Raw genomic sequence first — 25,098 nt, 5'->3', positions numbered from 1 at the left:
ATCACTACCAGCCCACCAACGGCAGAGACGCGATGAAACGCCAAAAACCACAAAATTATTCCACTAAAATATGTTAAATCACCTATATAAGTGATTTGTTTACATCAAGGTAAGTCTAAGAAACACTAAAAAGAAAAATGTACACCGGGCTGAGCGCAAACAACCAGCCTTATGATTACTAGGCACGTGTTCTTCATACTTTGCCACGGAGGCGACGAAGAAAACCGCGCTTGTAGAGGAATAAAACATTTAAGTCTTTTTAATTTAGCCAATGAGAATACTGCTTTAACCGCTTAAATTCGATGATAACTGTTTGGGATCAGATAAAATGCGTTTGCCATGTAATTTTATAACAAAATGACGCACGTCTGTTTACTTTATTTTATAGTTCTCCGTCTCCCATAATCCCTTTCCAATAATCGGCGACAGTTGCCATCTAAATTCATACAATTATACGCACTCATCTTACACTTAATGATGTAGAGGCAGGGGTAACTATTGACTCCCGGAGCTAACTTTCGGAAGAAATCGTGAGAAATAAATAATATATAATAATAACTGCATTCACATCACTGCTGATAGTTCGTGTTGGTTCATTCTTGATTCTCCACGACGAATAGAAGGAGCGCGGACCAAAATGAAATCCTCGCTGCTACGTGGTGGTAACTTCAACACCTCGACACTAGATATCTGTTTCGACTCGACGAAACTATGCCGCCAGTGACAATCTTTCGACGCACTGCTATATCGACGATCGAAGTTTAGCGACAAGTAGACCACTAGGTGTTGGCGACGTTTACGGCATTGACAAAATACTTCTCCACTTCTTTTAATAGTTGTTTACACAAGGAGAATTTCGGGAACTTTAAATGACTTTATTCCAGTAAAAGAGATTTTGGCTATGTAAATAAGATTAATATTTGTCAAAATTAGTGTCAGTGTTAGTGTCTAAGGAATGCCATTGGTTGAATATTTTTACATTTCATTCGTCTATTTAAACTCTTGTGTTTTCGAAAGATGTGTAAACAATTCGATGCACGGTAAATGCGTGTTTCGTTTGAAATGGAACTTTTATTCTAAAATTTAATATGTTGTCGTTACTCACGTTGTCTGAACAAATGTCGTTACTCACGTAACTGTAACGCATGAAGTAAGACGTATGAAAGTGAAAGAATTTGGTGGCGCATATTTCATATTTGAGGGACTGAACTGAACTTTAAATTGGTATTTCAAGTTTGAAAATATCGCTAAAGATCAATATCAGTAACGGTGTAAATTTGAAACAGAACTTCCTACATGCTTCAGAACTGGGAGACCTTCGTGAAGAAATTGCACCATGTATTACAGCATACGAGTATATGAATACATTATTTCATATGTGTGTTTTATTGCAATATGCATTATTTGGGATATGTACTTAAATTTAGCATTAACAAATAATCAGACAAGAAACTTATTTATGTACCAACAAATAAGTGTTAGGAGAGGACAAGAAATGACAGAGAAGAGTGCTATTGGAAAGCAAATTCGATAGGAATATTCTCGCTTGCTGACATTATTTAATATACAGGGTGCTTCAAAACAACACGGACAACGTTTAGAAGGCGATTCCTGGTACAAAGATAAGACGAAAAGATAGACCAACATGGGTGCACAAATGCTTCTTTTCGGAGTTATAGGGTACCGAAAACATGAGAAAATGAAGTTTAAAGGTTAATAGCTCCAAAACTATGGAACCTGCCGTAGTCGGGTAAAGACTTCATTTAGGAACTAGTACATGCCCTATCCAAATATCCAAGTTTCAGAATCCTGCGGTATTTCCGCAACGATTTTTATTGAGGTAGTTTGTGAGTACTGCAAACTATACGTAAGTAGCCAAATTCTCTCTATAAAAATTGTTGCATGAGTACCTTAGGATTATGAAATATGTATTTTTGAATAGCTCACTTGTTAGTTCTTAAGTGAAGTCTTGACGCGACTACGATAGGTCCCATAGTTTGGGAGCTATTGACCTTTAAAGTTTATTATTAGTATTATTATTATAATTTCATGTTTTTGGCAGCCTATAACTCCAAAAGGAAGCATTTGTGCACCAATGTTTGTCTTCACTGTTCGTCTTATCTTGGTGTCAGGAATCACCTCATAAAGATTATCGGCTTTGTTTTGAAACTTCCTGTATATTTAGCAAAGAGAGTGAAGAAAAATCTTCATAACGGAATGGTATTTTAGTAGGAGGTAGAATGAATAGGTGGCAGATGATATATCGTTTGTTGTGTAATCTGAAAGGAAAATTAATAAAATTTTAGAAAACTTGAGTAAGGGCTGCGAAGTGTATGTGACAAAAGCTATGGCTGTCGTGACGGCTAAGTGATGAAGTGTTTACTTCTGATGTATCGAGTCCCTCGTTCGAAACTCAATTCGCATCAAATAGGCTTTTTTGAAGGACATGCACCATATGTACGAGTTTTTTTTTTGAGTGTGTGTGTGTGTGTGTGTGTGTGTGTGCTCAGCTCACAGTTTTACGCCAGATGTGTATACAGGGTGTTACAAAAATTTGTCAAAATTTTTGGGAATAAATTCCTCACATCAAACTAAGAAAAAAAAATTATATGGACCTGTGGTCGGAAGTGCGTACTTTCGTGATTATAGGTTGCCGAAAACGTGAGAAAATGAACCTTAAATATCCATAGTTCCACTACTATAGGACCGATCATATTCGGGTTAAGATATCACTAAGGAACTAGTATGTGAACTATCCACATATCTATCTTTCAAAACTTCCGTTACTTGCTTATGATTTTTGGAGACATTGTTTAAGAGTACTTGATCACTCTCCACCTACTTCTCTAAAAATTGGTGTGCAAATACTAGAGCATTCTTAAACATGGATATTTGGATAGTTTACATACCAGTTCCTCACTGATGTCTTGACCCAACTATGATAGGTCCCATAGTAGTGGAGTTATGAACTTCTAAATTTCACTCGTTTCACGTTTTCGAAACTTTCCACTTTTGAAAATATTGTAACACATTCGTGTAAAATCCTGTATGTGTGATACCTTACTTGTCAGGAACTGAAAGAAATTTGATAGAAAAGCAGCCCAATATATAAAGAATATTTGGTCAGGGATAGGGTAGACTTAGATCGGCTTGCCTTGTATATTGTACTTTACTTAACAATAGCCACTGGCCGGATCTCAACAAAATGTGATGGGAAAATAGCTCATTTTGTAAGGAATAAAATCTATACATTTGCTAGCAGAGCTTGACCAGGTACAGGTTTAGCCAGGGGTGGATCCAGGACCGACTTCTGGGGGAAGCGGTGGGTTGTTAAAATGTTCCTTTTAAGAGCTCCAAACTCTCGGATGGATTTTATTTATACATATAAAATAAGAAAGTTTCCTCTTCTGGATCCGCCCCTGGGTTTAGCTCCTAACAGAGTCTGTGCTTGCATGCCGGGAGCTCTTGAGTTCAGTTTATCGTCTGTGTTCCCCTTGACTTCATGCTACTGTTTGTTCATTACCTTCATAATCATTGTCTTTCTTATCATTAAAATATAAATTATGGAAGTAAAAGGAAAAGTTACGAACAAACCTTTCGCGATACAGAAAAGTAAAGGAAAGTGTAACCATATGGTTCAGCTCATTGAATATTTATGAAGAAAATTTTAATTTTTTAAGTGAACCTCGTATAAAAGTACTCTCAAAAATTTTTCCCTCAGCACACAGACGAATATGCACATGTGTGTGTGCGTCGCGTCTGCGACGGAGATCTTGGTGATCCTCTCGTCTCCCCAAATAAGGTGCTAAAATTCAGCGCAGGAAGCAAATGTCGTCTCTAAAAATTCCTACCTATGGGTTGTCATAGCTATTTTTAGCTTTGACATCATCAGGCTGCATCGAGAGCTTGTCCACGGCGTAGAAACGCAAGGAGACGGGGAGAAAAACTAAGTTAGTCTGACAAGTATGCCCGGTGAAACAACAGAGAATTATCATGGAAGCTGTGTTGGTGCGAGTAAACACATAACTGTTCGTTAAATACAGCACATTAATACATTAAAAGAACATTAATAATATAAAAATGTAGTTTAAAGACGAAAACTCGAAATCTCAAATCATTTGCACATGATTGTTAACTTTAAAGTCGTCTTAGCGATGAGAAGCAACAGAGCAGTGAAAAGCGTTCTATTCATCGCAAAGAAAATAGAATGACAACAAGGGAACTAAACCCGTAATCTTCAGGACTTCCACCCTGGAATCACCAAAAATGATCTTTCTTCAGCATCAAACCGACTGAACAATGACAGTGCGAGATTGTGAAAAATAACGATGTAATAAAACACAACCGGTAACCCGCGACAACCGCGTTTTCCGCGCTTACAACAATAATAAATGGGCCGAGTATTAAATTTTATTATCGTATTCAGTTATCAAAATCAAAGTGCCTAAATGTAAAGTAATATGTGTTCGTGAAGTTTTAGTGTTGTTAATTAAAGTGAAAAGTGAAATCTTGAGTATCCTTTACCAAAACAATTATCATGATCTAAATTTATATTTTTAGTTTTAAGAAATAATCTAATTTACTTTTATTTTCAGCATGAATGACCAATGCCTATGCGACGTAATAATTTTCATATTATTAAATCGCATCAGCATTGAAATGTAATTAGAGTCAACTTTGTGTCGATTTCCCAGAACGTTCTAACCCGAACTCTGAACCGTGTTGTCCAGTGGCTATATGGTCGGCTTTGGTGAAAGGTCCAAATCGTTATCAAAGTCCAAGAAAGACGTATAAATTGTAGAGGATCGAATCCCGGACCATAGTAAATGCACAAGCCCACCTTGGGAACCGCAGGACACGAACCACATACACTTGTCTGAATTTGCCGAAAGTCGAGTAATATACGTGTCGAGGCTTGTTTTGATACGCAATTCTGGTTAAAAGTATTACATAAACATCCAGTCGTCCATTCATAAATCACAAATTGTGGGCATATACGAATCTCGTATCAAATGAAGTTTCTGTTCTACGTAACTTCACAATTTTCGGATTACTCTACTTCCCTTGATTTTTATTTATTTATTTATTTATTTATTTATTTATTTAACAATCACAGATAGAGCTAAAAGAACACTTTATACTGGGTATCTAACAACAACAATAACAACGGAAAGGATTTGGGAAAGTATCGGCCAGGGCCTGTTTAGTAAGTACCATCCCGGCATTTGCCTAGTAGGATTGAGGAAAATCCTGGAAAACTCCAGTCAGGACGGTCGGCAACGGGATTCGAACCCATGACCTCCGAAATGCAAAAGGCAACGCTTTACCATTTGAACTACTTCGCTCGGTTAATGTGATAAGGCTGTACTTCTAACTAAAACTTCGAACTTTACGAAAGTCATTAATGGTATTAAAATAATAAATAAATAAATAAATAAATAAAACTTTGCCGTATTCCAGCATCACACACCGTTAGTTTAGATCACTTCATAATTGTATTCTATAGATGCTGAAAATACTATTTTAAAAAAATTGATTTTTATTGAAGTACAGAGTTTAGAAAGTTCTTTAGAGGGGAAAAACTACGACTGAGTTTTGTAAAAGACAAATATTGTCCAAATTAAACGGAAAATTTACAATATATCATTTTGTTCTGATTAGCAAAGTATCCATTAATTTCATTTAAAATAAGTCACCTCAATTTCGTCTTTTTTCTTTAATGTCTGTAAAAGAAAACTCAATATTAACATTTAAAGAACATAGTTCCTTGACATATTGTAGGGACTCTAAAAAAAGTTGAAAAAAATTTTGAATACAATAATTTTATCTGAGACGTATGCCGCGACCATGTTATGATATAGAATTACTGTATTTCACTATTCCTATAATATATCTAGGTGTCTCCATGCACATATCTTCAGTATCTCATTGCAAATAATTGTATTCCAAATATTACTTTTCAAATTAATATTTACGCTCTCACCTTCTATTCGTGCAGTGACGGGTTTGATTCCCAGTGGGGACACGAGGTCGAAAAGATGCAACAGTTTTTCCAGGCCAGCCACTGTGAGTGAGATGTTCCTGAGTTTTCCTCACTCACACCAGGCAAATGCCGGGATGATACCTAACATATAGGTGCCAGGTTGCTTCCTTGTTTCTCCAATCCTTTCTTCCTTCTCTTTCATCGGATAGTGTGCTCGCCGAGGGACGTCACTCTCATACGTGACGGGTTATAAATGGCTTTAGATGCCGACAGCCCAGAAATCTAATTTCTAATTCCCCAAATTAATATTTTGAAATAACAAATATATTTTTTTCAAACTAATTAAATTGAACTCTTCATTGAAAGAAATTAAGAGGCTTTATCCTAATTTTAATTTTAGTTCGTTACTTTTCTTCATAGTTCCAGAAAGTGAAGATGAACACTAAATAGATAAGAAGCCTATAGTCTTGTTTGGAAAGGACACAAGTTATAAGCACAACAGTTTGCTTATAGACGGTAAGGAACATGTATGTATGTAACCTGTGATAAACTCATTTGTGCATTACTTTTGGCGTATTCACTTCAGACGATTTAATTTCTTTTTATTTTAAAAAGACTGCTATATTTACACCAGCGCTATGCATTCTCGCACGGATAGCAACATACAGCAGACGAAAAGACTGACGGCCTTGGCAACCAACGGCAGCCAATCACAACCCTACCTGCGATTACGTCATTTGGTAGGCGGAACTCACGCAAACAGCGAGAACAAGAGAGAAAACGCGGGAAGCAGCATTCATTGGGCGCGAAGATATCAACTGAAGAACAATATATAAAACAACGTTGCTGAAATGGATTGATTTGAAAGTTAGAAAAATTAGTATCTGCTATCATCTCACATTTTAGATTAACAATACATTTTTTTTTTTTTTTTGGTATAAAACAGACCTGTTCATTGTGGAGGATAAGTAAGTATTAAAATTTTATAAAAGAATACGCCTATACCTGTGTATCATTTACTATAGTTGTGTCTGTAAGACTATGCCTCATGTTCTTCGCCTTGTGTGCATGGTGCAATATATTGATACGAGTGAATTTTTAAAGTGTTAAATTAATTTTCCTGTTAAATGATGCTGATATTTTGTCTTATTTGTCAACTTTAAGTCATTACTCGAATTTTCTTCTCTGTGTAGTTAGCGGTAAAAGAAGATATCATTTTGCGATAACTTGTTTCTTCGTTAACGCTCGGAAGAAAAGTTCAATTAATGGCTATCTAATGTGATGTTTGCTTTACTTGGATTATCATCCTATGGAGTAAACGCCACAAACCCTTATACGATCCCGGCTTTTTGAGGTAAATTTTAACCTTTCAGTCAAACAGGTATTGCTTCATTGCTATTTACCGTAGGATCATGGTTTGTACCTCGTTCGTTTCACAATAGAACAACCTTTCCAACCGTACCACTAGCTTGTCAGTATCGTACACCTAATACGGGAAAATCGGGAAACCCGGAAGTTTTTTTCGGAAATAACGTTTTCTCAAAAGTTTTGTGTCCCTCTGATCTGGATGGGGGTTCATGTAGGGGTCTTAAAATTACTGAAAAAATACACAATTACGGGGGAACGCAATAATTGTGCAAAATTTCAATGTGATATCTTGAAAACTAAGGGCGGGAATTTTTTAAAAATCAAATCTGAAGATGACCAATCTTCCTGAAACAAGATTATTTGTCCCTGGATCATGGTTCATACCTCATTCTCTTCAGAATAAAGCAACCTTTCAAAGTGTATCATTCACATGTCCAAATCATGCAACAGAAACGGTAAATTAGGAAAATCAGGAAAATTCCCTTTTTGATACTTTTGGGCCCCTCGAGCCAGGGCCCAGGTTCACATAGAGAACTCAAAAATGGTGATAAATAGTTAGAGGTGTACACAAAGCGTATGCAATATTTCAATATGATTTCTTGTAAGTTAAGGGTGGAAAATTTTTGAAAATTGCCTCAAGAGGAAAATGTGGTGTCACGCTCCCTCCCGTCCCATTTGATCATCCGGTTCCAAAACGCATCCGGGATGTTTTTTGGTCCATGTTTGGTCCAATATAAAAAACCTGCCATAATACCTGTTATAGGACCTAAATATGCAGTTAAAGGCAACACTGCATTATGGTACGAAAACGTACTGTGGATTGTAAAAGGGGTAAGGAACATCTATTCTAATTTACTAACCTATAGCATGTTCCAGTAATCACCATTAATTCTGGTATGTACTAAATATTTCGATTAGAATATACGACTATCCTTCGTCAGTAGCAGGTGGGAATATTTAATCTTAAGAGGAAAAGTAGGACACATGTTACGATACTGCGGTTCCAGTGGAAAACAGTAAAAAAATCATTCTGATTTCATTATTTCCACTGGAGTTCAACCATTTTAGTACGTCTATATTTTTCTTCTTAAGATAAAATAAGCCTACCTTCTACTAACAATGGATATCATCCTATCCGCAATATGTAACTCATATAAGAAATTATGGTGGCTACAGAAGCATATCGGTGTTAGTAAATTCCAGTACAATATAAGCGCAACGATAATTCCACGTATAGTGAAAATCAAGAATATGGGTGTCACTTTATAATGATTACAATTTTAAATATATGTATGTTATATCCGTTAATATGTACAGATTTAACAATCTATCTGCGCTGAATGTTTAGGATTACGATTAAGAATTATATTTCTGGGCTTTCGGCATCTATGACCATGTTAGCCCGTCACTAGGATTAGGATTAGGAATTAGATTTCTGGGCTTTCGGCATCCATGACCATGTTAGGCCGGCACTAGGATTAGGATTAGGAATTAGATTCCTGGGCTTTCGACATCTGTGATCATGTTATCCCGTCACTAGGATTAGGATTAGGAATTAGATTTATGGGTTTTCGGCATCTATGGCCATGTTAGCCCGTCACTAGGATTAGGATTATAAATTAAATTTCTGGGCTTTCTGTATCTATGGCCATGTTAGCCCGTCACTAGGTTTAGGATTAGGAATTAGATTTCTGGGCTTTCGGCATCTATGGCCATGTTAGCCCGTCACTAGGATTAGAATTTGGAATTAGATTTCTGGGTTTCCGGCATCTATGGCCATGTTAGCCCGTCACTAGGATTAGGATTAGGAATTAGATTTATGGGCTTTCGGCATCTATGGCCATGTTAGCCCGTCACTAGGATTAGGATTATAAATTAAATTTCTGGGTTCTGTATCTATGGCCATGTTAGCCCGTCACTAGGATAAGGATTAGGAATTAGATTTCGGGGCTTTCGGTATCTATGGCCATGTTAGCCCGTCACTTATGACAGATTATGTATCTCGGTGACCATCTATCCGGAGAATTTGAGAGGAAGAAGGGAATAATGAAAGAAAGAAGTGGCCTGGAAAGGTTATGTTAGGAGCTGTCCTGGCATTTGCCTGGTGGGAATGAGGAAAACCCAGGAAAAACCTCACTGAAGATGGCTACCTTGAAAAGCCCTTACATCTTTTTGACAGAAAGTGTCCTCTAGGGATCCAACCCAGGACCACTTACACTAAAGACGAGAGGGTTAGTGATTAATCTACGCAGAATTAGTCAAAATTTTTATAACCTGACATTTAGCAAGCAGATTATGGAGATAGGAGAACAATAGAAAGAAATGCAGAGGTCTTATTAAACGCTTCTCTAGACTCAGTGCTGTACTCATGCCTTTCTTTCTTTCATAAAGTCGAAATTCTTCCTCATTATTGTGTTCTGCATAGTACTAGCGATGGCTTCTAGAGGATGTGTTACTTTGCCAGATTGTTTCTGTTACATTTGTGGTAATTATACAGTGAAAAAGCAGCAACGAAATATTACTGATTTTGTGAAAAAGATTTACTATGCTTATTTTAAAATTAAATTAGGGAAACAAGACAAGTCCTGGGTCCGACTCAAAGTTTGTTCAGTTTGTGTAGAAGAATTAATTCAGTGAAGTCAAGGTACGAAACAATCATTTCGCTTTGGGATCCCAATGGTAATGTAAGTATATTGTAGCCGATATGTTGGAAAACTTCAAGCAGTTGGGGAGTAACATGAGCATGAAAGTCCACTTTATCCGTTCACACCTTGACTACTTTCCAACAAATCTTGTGAAAAAAGATATCAAGGAAGATGGAACACAAACATGATAGCCGATTACTGTTGGATGTTGAAGAGGGATGATCCACAACAAACTCACAACAGAAAAAGCACTAAAAGAAATTTTGTTGGAAAGAGTAAACGTTTCTATAATGACTTATAAACATGATAACTATGTTGAATGTCTATGTTTAAATTTTTAATGCACTAAAATTGTGTTAATTAAAATATTTATAAAATATAACATAAACAAAATTTGTTAAAAGTTTTTGCTAATTATTCTGAAAGTACTACTAAATTTTGTTGAAAACCTTACGTGATGGAAAAAGCAGGTTTTATTTTTGAAATCAGCGCTAAAAATATAGATTCAAATAACCTATTAAAGTTAAAACAATTTTTAAAAAGTATTCTTTTGCAGACCTGTGTACTCTAAGTGCATATGATGTAAATAAAAAGCTTTTTACGACTATATAATCTTACTATCTGAAATTGAATTCTTTTGTTTATAATCCTTGAAATTGAAAGTACTTCCTTAGAGGAAAGCAGAAATAATTTCCATAATAAATTAGTAAGATTACATAACAAATCAATTATGAAAATTAGTCTTTCATTAGAAGTAAAAGAAGCCAATTATTTAAAGTGCGTTTAGTCTATTTTTATTATAATATGATTGGCTTAGTCTGCACCAGAGTAATAGAAGTATTAATTTTTCATTTTCAATAAATTTCTTGTATTTTTCTTTGGCTTAGTCTGTACCAGAGTAATAGAAGTATTAATTTTTCATTTTCAATAAATTTCTTATTTTTTCTTACATTACTTTGAAATGAAGATCTCATTGAATTTTATAAATTTACAGCTATTAACATTTACTAATACATAAATGAAACAATACAATAAATAAATATTTTTATAGCTTGTGTGAAAATTTTATTGGTGCATCCTGAGGACAATAAATACCGTAAGACGGAGTTACTTTGGACCAGATGTGAGGAACTTTATACAAAATCGCATGTGACTTACAAACGTAATGATTTAGAACACTGTATTTTAAACATATAATAGCTAGATATATATGGACAACATTCGTGCAAATACGCTGGTAAACATTCAGTATGACCACAGTTATTGAAATATAAATTTTGTTGCAAAGTAACCCCATACATGAGGAAGCTCTGCACCACATACAAAAAAGTATGTTCACCACACGAACATAATGTCTCTGTGCAACGATTTTCCTTCAGTATTTATACATTTCACTTCTTGCATACAGTCTACAAATATTGATATTAGAATGATGGTATCGGTGTCAGTATGAATTACCGATATTTGTAAAGAAAATTATGTATTTTCTGGTACCTGCACAGGAATCACATTCTGATAATTTAGCATATGTCCCATAAAAATGCCAACTCAGGAACAGAAAAAAAATCCAGTAAACTGATTTGCCTCCGTTGCTCTTTGGTCCAAGAATATCATCCCAAACGTAATCAGTGGAATATTTACGGGTTTTGGCGCTTTCAGGCTGAAGCCCAACCAAATTGCATGAATTCATTTTTTAAAAAGAAATCTTATGTTATTCATTTCTATGAGTATAAGCTTCAAGCCTTCTCAAAAGTCTATTGATTTCTAAAATAAAATTAAAAAAAAAAAAAAGAAGAAGTCTTTCTGAGTGAAGCCCCTTGCAAATTATTTTTCGGGATCCACAACTGTTCGTAATTTATTTTACAACAAGAAATCCATTTCGGCATCTACCTAAATAGGAAATTTACCTAAAAATTAAAAGACAGGAGGTATAACTAACTAACTAACTAACTAACTCTATGGCCTATGGAACCCGGAGGTTCAGTGCCGCGTTCAAAAAGCTCTCCACTGACTTCTATCCTTAGCTAATTGCATCCAGTTTCTACTTTGTATTCCTATCTCTGCGAGATCCATCTTAATATTGTCCTCCCATCTGCGCCTAGGTCTTCCTAATGGTCGTTTTCCTATGGGTCTACCAGTCAAGACTTTGAAAGCGTTTCTACTTTCTTCCATTCTAGCTACATGACCTGCCCACCTAAGCCTCCTAGACTTGACGACCCTAACAATGTTGGGTAAACCGTATAAACTATGTAGTTCCTCGTTATGAAGCTTCCGCCATTCCCCATTCTCGTTCCTCTTGGGTCCGAATATTCTTCTCAGGATCCTGTTCTCAAATACTTTCAGTCTATGTTCTTCCCTCAGAGTAAGCGACCATGTTTCACAACCATACAGAACAACAGGCATGATTATCGTTTTATATATTTTAAGCTTCAAATTCCTCGACAGAATTCGCGACGACAAGAGATTTTGAACCGAATTGTAACACGAATTCCCTGCTTTTAGTCGACATTTAATTTCTTCGTGAATATGATTTTCGTCTGTTAATATTGACAGGAGGTATAGCAGTGGTAATTTCCTATATAAGGGTTACTTTGGACTTGTGCAAATTATCTCGATTAGAGGCTGAAACCGCTTTCTCCCAGTTTTATTTTCTTATGACTTTAAAACGTTTCACACTTCAATTTCAACTATTGCTTCAAAGTACCATTATACACATTAGTATTCTACGAAACTGACTGAACTTTGACGGAAATTCTTGTAGGTGATATCTTTCAAATTTTGTGGGCCTTTACAGTGACTGCTTTCCATACCTCTACACTGAGAAAAATCAGTTCTCCGGACAGTCGTATATTGTACTAATATACGGAATCCTCTTGCTCACTACAGAAATCAGTACGGAAGATACTTTATCCGTATGGTACATAGGCACTTCGCTTAGATGTTACATCATGCCGTTACAGTATGTTTGATATCTAACAGTCTTCCTTATATTACATATATATATGTATGTTACCTTCGTCAGCTATATGTTATATACGTCCATTTGTATGTGAGATCCTGGTCGCCTATATTGTTTCATACGGAAAGTATGTATAGATGGAACACTTATACAGAAAGTATTATAAAACACACATTTTCAGTTATACGTTTGCTGTATGTTAAGTTCAAAAACTACAGGAATTACAAATGTAACATACTCTTTTACGTACACCACATACAATTTCTTTTCTCAGTGTACAACAACAAACCCTAGTTAGATATTCTGTCTTATGGTGACAGTTGAAACTTTTTCTTTACAGTTCATGGTTATACCGACAGAAGACTCTGCAACTCTTTTCATATTTTGTGCACAAAGTTACCCTTGGAATGCAAAGTAACCCCGTCTTACGGTAGATGATATTAAATCTTCGTGTTCTAAATTAAATTTTGTTCTTTGCCAAGATTTAAGTTGAAATAAATTTATTTTGCTAAAGATCTAACAATAATTTATCTTCTAATGGTGTTTTAATATTAAATAATGTTGCAATATTTTAATTCTAAATTACAATAATGATTATTTATTAATTTTCCTCCTAATGGAAGGAAAAGCAATCAATAATTAATTATTCTTACCTCAGCTTGTTATCTGTCCTCATGAAGCACCATCTGTCCTTCGTAATAACATGATCTTGATGAAAATGTCGATTCATAAAAGTATTATTTATTTCATTAATTATTCACATTTTTCAAAATTACTAAACATTCAAAGGTTGTCAGAAGACGTTTGCGAGCCGATCTTTTGTTACTAGATATGAATGAATGAGAATTATCTTCTTACAATAATAATAATAAAAATAATAATTTATTCCTCATTTACATTTAATATAAAAGATTAATTAACGCAATTGAAGAAAAATAAAATAACAAGAATTTTAGGAGTGATCCACAAAATGGATAAAAACATTACGATCTTGGCCAAGAATTTTAGGAATGATTCAAAAAATGCATCAAAAGATTGCGATCTTGGCCAGTAATTAGTTTTTGAATCAGGGGCTATAAAATCTTTGAACGCCCCTAAATCGAGTTTTCGTATTTTTTTTTTTTTATACAATATGAACATCATACTGAGTTAAGTGATGGTTTGGGCTTGGGTTCTCCAGATATAAGGAATAAAATAATATTTTTGATTGAAATACATTGGTTCTTTTGAAGCGTTTTAGGATCAGGGGCCACAAATTTTTTGAGTGGCGCCTAAATCGAGTTTTCGTATCTTTTACGCAATACACATCATATTGAGTTAAGTGATAGTTTGGGTTTGGCTAACTATATGTAGTTCTCCAGATATAAAGCGTAGAAGAAAATTTTTGATTGTAACATATTGGATCTTTTGATTAAAAAAAATCACTTATATACGCTATTAACAAGATTGAGGCCATACGCAGATGAATTTATTGGAGATTATTAATGTTGTTTTAGGCAAAAATAGATCAGTTTTTATAAACCAGATGAATATTTACCATTCGCCAAATACTCGATAAGATATGGGAATGTAGTACCATAGGCCTATTGCTAGGCTAGGAGACAAACATTATACAATATTTTTACCGAATTTGGTATATCCAAAATGCTAGTTAGATTAATAAAGATATGTTCAAATGAAACTCAATTTAAGGTCCAAGTAGAAGACACTCTCCCCGAGTTTTCATGCCAAGAATAACTAGAAATAATGAGACGCGTTGTAACCATTATTATTCAATTTTGTTCTGTAATGCATTGTGAGGCTAATTAAAGATAGCAATCAGGCTCTAAAGTTGAATGTACTCATCAAGTTATGCTGATGATGTAAATCCGATAGGAAAAGGTACGGGGTCAATAGAAAGAAATATATATATATTTTTTTCTATGTCTGCAGGAACATGAAAACCTTAAAGTAATACTTTTATACTTTTACAAATTAGTCACTTTGAAATATCCAGGATCAACTTAGCAGATCAGATTCATATCCAAGAAAAAAATAAATGTTACATGAAAACAAGGAATTCTAGTTATTTCTCAGTTCAAAATTATTTTGCTTTTGTGAATTTTATAGAAGAATTTGAGAAGTTAAAAGTAACAATAATGCCTGTTGTGCAATTTCGTTGCGAATTATGGTCGCTTACTTTGTGAGAAGAAGGCAGACAGGTATTTGAAAATAAAGTTCTGGGGCGAATATTTGGTCTCAAGGGAGTCGGAAACGGCAGAAACTTCATAACAAAAACATTGCATAAGTTTTGCCATTTACCTAATATTGTTAAGGTAATTAAGTCTATAACGTTCAAGGGCATCTCATATATTCAAAATAGAAAAAAGTAGAAATGCTTTCAAAATTTTAACTGGGAACCCAATCTGAAAGAAACCATTAGCAAAACCTAGATGCAGATGTGAGGACAGTAGTAAGATGGATCTCGTATATAAAATAAAAATTGGATGCTACGGTCAGAAGTAAATGGTAGTTATTTGTGAATACTTCTATTAAACATTTTCATAGTTCTAGAACTAGTAAGTTAATTGAACACAAGTAATGAGTATGAAAATTATTTTAATATAATTATAATATTGATGCAAGGAAATTAATTATTGTTCCTACTGATACATTGCATACAATTTATTTTGAAGTTTAAAAATAAAGGATATCTGCAACAAAAGGAAAATAATATTATTTTAAATTATGTGTAAACATTTTCATAAACTTGGAGTCAATTTGTAATGATTGGCATAAGTTCATTTCGCAAAATTGGACAGTATATGTACCATTTTAAAAGGAACATTGACTTAAAAGTTTCAACATTAATAAAATGAATTTTTTCAGTCCCATGAAGAAGTCCTTTAGCCTAAGAGAGACGGGTGATTAAGATAAATGAATGATGATAGAACAATTTGTGGAAACGGGACTCCCATGGAATCTGAGAAAACCCACGGAAGCAATGTTCTGCACCACAAATTTATTTCACCAGAGACGTAACCAGGGACCCCACGAACCAGAGGTAAGGGCTCTACCACGGACACACTGTATTCCTTAAACATTAATGAACTGCAGAATTAAAAAAAAAAAAAGTTTATTTGACTATTTTATTGACATTACAAAACTTCATTCATTGAAAACAATTTGTGATTCATGTATATTTTATTTCGAAGTTTAGTAAAAATAAACGTAATTTTTAAATTACTTTAAATCGAACAGATCATTTACTCTCAGTAATTAACAGATGCTTTTCAATTATGAATATTTTATTTAATCAAATTAAGATTTCCATTATATTGCTCAATATTTCTTTCATTCAGATATAGTATTATAACAACACTATCCATGACGTTGGATAGGATATTATAACAAAGGAAACACTGACTATTTCTTCAACACAGACTGTATGGTGCGTGTTGAAGTTTTGGTCAGGTTTATTTTGTTACAATATAGTATAATGGAGAAATTTCAATATTAGTTCTACCATACAAAGTTTAGTACTATTTTATATAGATGAAAATAAAAACAAAGCTTAATTTTGTTTGCAAGCGAAAAAGAAGGGAAAATTCTATCACTTGTCTCCCATCTTCATTTTAAACACAGACATTTTTTCATATAGCTGAATAATGTATTATGTTAATATAATAGAAAACTAAAGAAAATTATCTCTAATATATAACCATAATAATATATCTATCGATATCCAGAATTAATTTTTTATAATTGACGATGTCCTACCGTTGGTCTCTTTTGCCGGGGATTGTTTTAAATTATCCACCATTTAGAAATTTTATGTGTTAATTGTGTGGGAAATTACAGATTTATCTGTAATAGCATTAGTTGGTCATCTTCGTCACTGTAGAACACATAATTCTGACATTTTGTTACATCTTATAACTTGTGTTCAGCAGTACTTCAGTACTTTTGGCGTTGTATTGAGAGAAGAAATATATAATAAGAAATGTTAAATATACTATACACTTCATTTGGATCTTGTTTATGAATTTAATATTCCGAAAATGCTTCAACTCTTACCTTTTAGCAATATAGTGACCAATTATTTAATGTAATGCTACCCCAAGGTATATAAAATAACAGGTAACCTCAGTTCGCTTTTAGCGTTCTGTTTGGCTTCCTGTCTGTGACGTCATGTGGGGGGACTTTTGTCTATCTTGAAACAGTATACCAACTAGCGTAATTGCGTTTGGAGTATTTCACTTGTTCTTTTGAAAGATATCTCGCGATATTGTAAAATAGAGGATCTGCCTTTTCATCCTATTAACTGAATGAAGCCGAAAAACAATCTAATATTGGCACGTCTAATTGACTGCTCTCGTTTCTGCCTTATATATTGGCTCAAAATATTGTGATTTTTATATGTTGACATGTAGCGTATCTGTCTTTTATTTTTATTTAAGTCATTGCTTCAGATTCATATTATACAATGGTTACATGTTGCACGTATGGTTCTACAAATAGAAGTGAGAAGAAATTACCCGGAATAACCTTTCACGAGTAAGAAAATCATGTGTCTGTCGTTTATTGTTATTTAAGTCCTTGCTTCAGATTTATATTATACAATGGTCAAATGCTGTAAGTATGGTTGTACAAATAGGAGAGAGAAGAAATTACCCGGAATAACCTTTCACGAGTAAGAAAATCATGTGTCTGTCGTTTATTGTTATTTAAGTCCTTGCTTCAGATTTATATTATACAATGGTTACATGCTGTAAGTATGGGTGTACAAATAGGAGAGAGAAGAAATTACCCGGAATAACCTTTCACGAGTAAGAAAATCATGTGTCTGTCGTTTATTGTTATTTAAGTCCTTGCTTCAGATTTATATTATACAATGGTTACATGCTGTAAGTATGGGTGCACAAATAGGAGAGAGAACAAATTACCCGAAATAACTTTTCACACATAAGAAAATCACCAATCGTGGGATACGTATGGCTGTGACGTATAGATTCACGATTTTATGGTATGGACAGATCCTCTATTTTCTAACATCCTTGCGATACCTCCACGTGACGCTACCGATTACAATGTATCCTGGGAAAAATGAGAGCAGAAAGGCTGAATCGAAAGTTCCCTTAGTATATTCACATGTTAATTTTTGTCTTTTTCTTTTAAAAGTGGACTTTGCAATAATTCAAACAATGTATGATTCATCATGCTGAGTGAATTACTCATGTTGAAAACTTAAAATTTTGACAGTTCTTTCTAATTTAAAGGAAAACGCAGGTGTCTAGAGAGGCGTTGAAGAACACATGAAGTGCACGTTTCTCTAATACTCAAGGAATTCAACACATTATATAAATATAGTTACGAACACTAAGAAATGCAGTAGCTTCTGTTTCCTAACAGATTATGAGGTGCGTTTCTGGAAAGCTATGTCTATTGAGCAATTTGGAATGACATTGAAGTTTTAAAGTATTATACATAATAATATTGGTTGTAGTGAACTTAAACGATGGCGTTATTGCTGGCTTTCAGAGTCAGTTAAGCAAGGTTTCGGATAGCTATTGGATGACTAATAGTATTACTGATAAAGCGCGAAATCTTTTCAACTCTGACCGCAGATTGAGTATGCAGATCATGTGAGAACAATTAAACTTGCCAAAAACTATTCTGCACAAGATTGTGAAAAAAAGTTTGTGCAAAATTGCTGTCAAGGACTTCCGGACCAAACATGGCCTCACACTGCTTCCCCAGCCACCCTACATCCCAGATGTGGCTCCTGTAGTTTTCTTCTTCTTCCCTGGACACAAAAGGGTCATGAAAGGACGGCACCATGGCTCTGTCCAGGCCAATTAAACGGCTGTAATAAGGGTGCTGGAGAGCATTCCAGTTTCTGCGTTAAAGGGAACCTTCAATGATTGGCAGAATCGCTGGAGGCACTATGTTGATGCAGAAGGGACATATTTTGAAAACTAAGTCAATGTGTGAAAATTGCAATCAATTAATTTTAAAAATTGCAGTCCTACTACTTCTCGGAATAACCTTGTATGTATCATGAGACATGCGTTTCTTAAAGTTCAAAAGTCGTAAACAGTGTACAGCAAAGGCTTGTTCAGTAATATCCTGTTGCACAAAATTCCATTGTAACGAAATCAAAACTTGAATAAAATTTCTCAATTTTGCGAAACAGGCAGTGCTTTAGATGCTTCCAGTACTGATTCGGCTTCACTAGCAGAAGACAAAATTAGTAACATCAATCTGGTTCATACATGTTTGTAAGGTTTTGAAGAAACATTTGCAGTATTTTCTGGATTTTAAGTACAACTTCACTTTTACCATAGCCTTACTTAATTAAAGATTTTTAAACTACACAATGGCTTTATAGAAACCATTGTAATTGCTAGTTGCTAACGACAATTAATATTGCAATTGCTAATTTCTAGTTCTTCCTTTTATATAAATGTCCGTATCTGTTTAGAAATAAGAACATAGTTCGCACTAATCATATTACGAAAGACATTAAGTATCGTTAAAACAAATTTAAATTAATTATATAAATGCAAATTAGTAAATGCAGTGATATGGTAGAAAAAGATTGAATTAATTATATCACTAGAAATTAAAAGTTAGTTGTGTTATATGTGGAAGCAATCATAGAATTAAATGCAGAAAGTTGGTGCATTTTCTGCTCATACACCAACTGAAAACTAGAATCTTAATAATTTTCCTTTCAATTTGTCGAATATAGTATGGTATCTATGTTCTAAGTAAGAATTTCTAATAGCGTAATGAAGTAACTAAGGTTTTACGTTATTAGAACTACATTTCGTTAACATCAAAACGTGAAATTTTGAGTGATATACACTGTAGCTAGACATCCAAAAATGTAAATGTCAACTGGTAAAAATTTGAGGGTAAAGTTCCGTAGATAGCATACCTCCTTACAGGATTCAAAACATGGTAGCAATACCCAATTAACCTGTTATTAGCTAATTTACTACTACTATTGCTATTGCTACTACTGCTACAGAACTTCATCCGAATATGAGAGATGTATTAATGTGCTTAACCCTATAATAATGGTAATAATGGGCTTTTGTTTATTGTTATGTGATAGTGCCATTAATGTAAATACGTGAAGTATAAATTGCACATTGTATTGCTTAAGAATTATAGTTTAGTTGTTAGTTAGTGATAGTTTTAATTAGTTATCAACTGTCATTTAGTAATAGTTATTGTTTTACATTTCAGTTTTTTTTTTACAATTTAAATACTATTCTTGACGTAGTCTATTGTCATTATGTTGTCTAATTACTAATAAAACATTTTAATCTATTCTATTCTATAACCATTGGCAGCATAATGTACGGAAAGATTCAAGAACAGTGTCCGTGGGTTTTGAAAAAGCACTTCCATTTCCTTTAATATATATATATATATATATATATAGGGTGTTCTCAAAATGGCACCCACGGATCACAGAGCATTATTCTGCAAGTCAAAAAGTCAGAATAAAGCAATATAATATATATATATATATATATATATATATATATATATGCATTAATTATTAGTTTCCCTTCATCGAAATAATGTAATTAAGAAATGTCATATAAAGATTTCATTTTATTTTTTACAGTTGCTTTATCTCTTAATTGTCAAATTTAAGGGTGACATATATTTAATACTCTTAAACCCTGTCTTCAATTTTCTTCTCCTTTTATTTATAAAATAATTTATTCTTCACCTCAACATTTCAGCTTAGTATGGCTAAAATCAAGGCACCTGTAATAAGAATTCTTGAATACGTTTCTGTTGGCAATATAATAAAATCATACATTGCAGCCAATATTTATTTTTTTTTTTAAATTTAAATCTATGAATACAACTTCTTTAATTTTCTTCAGAGACTGACTATATTTACATTTCAAAAAATGTTTCTAAACTACATGAGAATACAGTAATGTCTTATTCTGAGACTATACTATCAACATCAACACTTTGTTATAGAATATATACAGGGTCTTTCAAAACAACACCGACAACGTTTGGGAGATGATTCCTGACACCAAGATAAGGCAAAAAGTATAGACCAACCTAGGTGCACAAATGCTTCCTTTCGGATTTATAGACTGCCAAAAACATGAAAAAATGAACTTCAAAGGTAAATAGCCTCAAAACTATGGGACCTACCCTAGTCGGGTCAAGACTTCACTTACGTGCGATATCCAAAAATATAGGTTTCAGAATTCTAAGGTACTCGCGAAGGAATTTTTATAGAGGGAGTTCAGCTACAGACATATAATTGGGAATACTCACCAACTACCTCTATAAAAATTGTTGCGGAAGTACCACAGGAGTTTGAAACATGGATATTTGGATAAGGCACATACTAGTTCCTAAGTGAAGTCTTGACCCGACTACGATAGGTATCATAGTATTGGAGCTATGGGTCTCTAAAGTTCATTTTTTCATGTTTTCGGCAGCCTATAACTCCAAAAGGAAGCATTTGTGCACCCGGGTTGATCTATACTTTTTGTCTTATCTTGGTGTCATGAATCACCTCTTAAACTTTGTCGGTGTTGTTTTGAAACACCCTGTATATATATATATACGAGGAGTGTTTAAAAAGTATTGAACCTTATTCTTTCTCGTTTAAACCAATGAAGAGCGGAATACTCTTTTGAGTGTAGATGTAGAGGGAATACGGAATACTCATGCGCAGTCGTGAATCTCTATTCCAGAATTAATTCAACTGAAGACTGCATACAACTACAACAAGACCTACACCGAGCTCAAACATGGTGCGATGACAACAAATTAATAATAAATGTATCCAAGTGTAAATCCCTTTCTTTCACGATAAAAAGAAATCCCATCACCTTTGACTATAGACTGAAAGAAACCAAACTGTCTAGGCCAAGTACTGTTAAAGATTTAGGTGTTATTTTTGATCCTGAATTGAATTTCAATCAACACATAAATATGATAACAAACAGAGCATATAGAAACTTAGGTTTAATGTACAGAATAGGGCAAGACTTTTTCAGTGAGGCAACGCTAGCAACACTTTATTTTACATATGTTAGATCAAAATTAGAATATTGTTCTACTATATGGACTCCCAATAATAAAAAATACTCTCAAGAAATAGAAAGTATTCAAAGAAAGTTCTTGAAAATGCTTACATACAAAAAAAAAACTAGTTTTTATCCCAAATATTTTTCCTACAATGATCTAGTAAACAATTTTAATTTTCTAACTTTAGAAAAAAGAAGATGGATGTTGGAATTGTTATTCTTATACAAGTTATTAAATAATAAGTATGGAGTTGGTCTCGAAAATATCACTGCGGATTCCCAGTTGCAAAACCAGAGTAGAGAATACATTTACATTTTATTGTGCGAAAGCCAGAAGCAATATATTATTTAAATCCCCTATGTGGAGGCTGTGTACGTTATATAATGACATTGTAATTAAGTTTGATAAAGTGGATGTATTTAGTTTATCAGAAAACAGGTTCCGATCATATGCAAAACAAGAAATTTTCTATAGAAATAATGAAGAATTTTATGTATGTAACATTTACTGTGTGTAAACAACACTATAATTGGGCACTAAGCCTGTTGTGTTGTATATTTAATAAATAAAAAAAAAAAATACCGCTCTAAGAAAGCATTAATCGCTGGCAGTCGGCCAACGAGTGAAGACGTGCAGTGAGCAGTCGCCGAATTTCATCTTTTTTTTTGGTAAAATGACAGGATATTGCATCAAAGGTTACCAAAAGCTTCGTGATACCTAAGCGGAAACCATCGCAAAATTCAACAGGCTTTTGAGGACGATACCGTGAGCACCTCACGTATAAAGGAGTGGAACATCCGCTTCAAAGATGGCCGCAGTGGACAGTGAACCATGTTCAGTTAGGCCTCAACAAGCCGGAATGACAATGTCTTGCGTATGTGGACAGACTGTGGTCTTGCAGGACCGCCGTATTACAGTCTGAGAAATTGCGATTGATATAGGGGTAAGCATCGGGTAAGTACATTTAATTTTGAACAAGAATTTGGGGATGAGGAGAGTATCTGCAAAATTTGTACCGATGCTGCTGACAATAGAGTATAAGCAATGGCGTCTGGACATTGCACAGGACATGCTAGACAATGCAAACAGGCCCTACTCATCCGACGTAGCTCCGTAATACTTTTGATTATTTCGTAAGTTGAAAATGCCACTAAAAGGGACCCGATTTGAGTCAAGAGAAGGCATAATGCGGAACGCGCAACGGCATGGTTAATCACCATTTACAACGATAATGTATAATTTGTATATACTTACTAAATCTTGTTAATATTTAGGGCAAAAGTGGTATTTTAAAAGCACAAGCAATTAAGAACAAGAAGAAAAATATAAAGAAATAATTTAAATGTTTGTATCGTGTTGAGATATTTCTTAATTTCGTTGCTATGACAACTTGTTTATCTGTTTGGTGTTGTTGTTATGATAACTAAGAAAGATAGACAGAACGAAGAACAATCTTGTAATGACAGAATGTATAATATTTTAATGTGACAAACTCAATATATGTTGAAAGTGAATATATATATATATATATATATATATATATATATATATATATATATATATATATATATATATAGATATATATAAGTGCATAACTGTGTTGTGTAATTCATGATTATCTCGTGATCTGTATAAATATTCAATATATACATTTGGAATCAGGGAATGTAAGGTAGCAGAATAAATAACGTTACACATTCCAGAATCTGTATTTCAGAAGTGTGTCCAACAATGGCGGGAGTTGGGAGAAGAGTTTGTATTACTAAATAGACTAATTTGAAGGGGATTAGTGTTTCGGATTTCCAGGTCAATAAATGCATTTTTGTTAACCAAAAGTTCCATACTTTTTGAATTCACCTCGTATATATATATATATATATATATATATATAAACGATAGGGCTTGTACATTTTATATCGTGTTACTAAACGAAAAGCCACTAAAAAGATCCTAAAAGAGCCTTGTTTACTTAAGCAAAGGAAATAAATTTCTGAAAGAGCTAATTTTTGTTCATGTTACATGATCTATTACTATTAATAATTGAGCCTAAAATTTAGAAAATGCTTTGCATAATTTTATAAATAATACATTTAGATCAATTTTTAGTTAAGTGAATGTGGATAGAAACTAAGTTGATTTAACTATTTCTAAATTGATTAAACAATTTAGCTTTTGTGTTGTAGCTTTCTGGTAGTGTTGAAACTGATAATATATCCTAATGATACCCTAGCTCATATTCTAATGAAAAATTTAATCTATCAGTTGACTGTTTAATCTGTGTTGTCTAAATAGAGTTTCTAATCAAAGAGTTACAAAATCCTCAATATATGCAATATAAGTAAGAAAATTCCATTCAAGTGGAATACGTACCTGTTCTTAGTGTATTTGGTACTTTTCTAACAGTTCGAGCACCACGTGGAAAATCTACAAAAATATAAATATAACACAGTCAATAATTTTTTAATATTACAATATACCATGTGCTTGCGTTTATAAACACCGAACATATGATTGTGTTTACAAAATATTGCAAACAGGTCCTATTTATAAAGAACAAATACGTGTGGTTTACAATGCAGTACTACAACTTATGTTAGAGTAAGACAAATTGCAAATGACGGAAACTACAGCAACATTACAAATCACGTAACAACAAGGTTACAGCAGCAGCAGCACCTCAACTGGAGCGCTATATAACCAAAAAATCCATCAGTTTAAACTGGCCAAATCCCCTCTTTTGGCTTGCAGTGGAGCCTAATAAGTATTTACCCTAACTCAAGTCTTAGTTTGTAGTGGAGTGAACGGTTTCTTCTCCTCCTGGCTTGCAGTGGAGCCTTGTGGGAGACTTTACCTCTCTTTCTGCTTACAGCGGAGCAGCAAGAAAATCCTAACGACAACCCTGCCTGGCTTGCAGTGGAGCCTTGACGGGAACCTAACCTCTCTGTGGTTGCAGTGTATCAGCGAATGTCCTACACCTCCTCACGTAGTTCGCTACTGAGGAATGCTTCCCAAAATCGTCTGGTCAAACAAACGCTTCTAGTTAAGGGGTGAAATGGAACCCATTCTTGAAACCGTGA

General features: G+C 34.0%; 1 protein-coding gene across 9 annotated transcripts in view; it reads right to left on the bottom strand.

Annotated features, from left to right (window-relative positions):
• LOC145683720 (uncharacterized) overlaps positions 1-25,098 on the bottom strand; it is a 425,859-nt gene that overhangs the window by 214,003 nt on the left and 186,758 nt on the right. For all 9 annotated transcript variants that reach the window (XM_081755184.1, XM_081755185.1, XM_081755190.1 and 6 more), the window contains one exon: positions 24,392-24,445. In XM_081755184.1, the coding sequence (XP_081611310.1) occupies positions 24,392-24,445 (54 nt within the window). The remainder of the gene's footprint in view (positions 1-24,391; positions 24,446-25,098) is intronic.

This window comes from Thermobia domestica, chromosome 4 (genome assembly GCF_964235325.1).
Source record: "Thermobia domestica chromosome 4, izTheDome1.hap1.1, whole genome shotgun sequence".
NCBI classification, from domain to species: Eukaryota; Metazoa; Arthropoda; class Insecta; order Zygentoma; family Lepismatidae; genus Thermobia; species Thermobia domestica.
The sequence above is the reverse complement of the archived record's forward strand: the minus strand, read 5'-3'. Positions and strand labels throughout refer to the sequence as shown.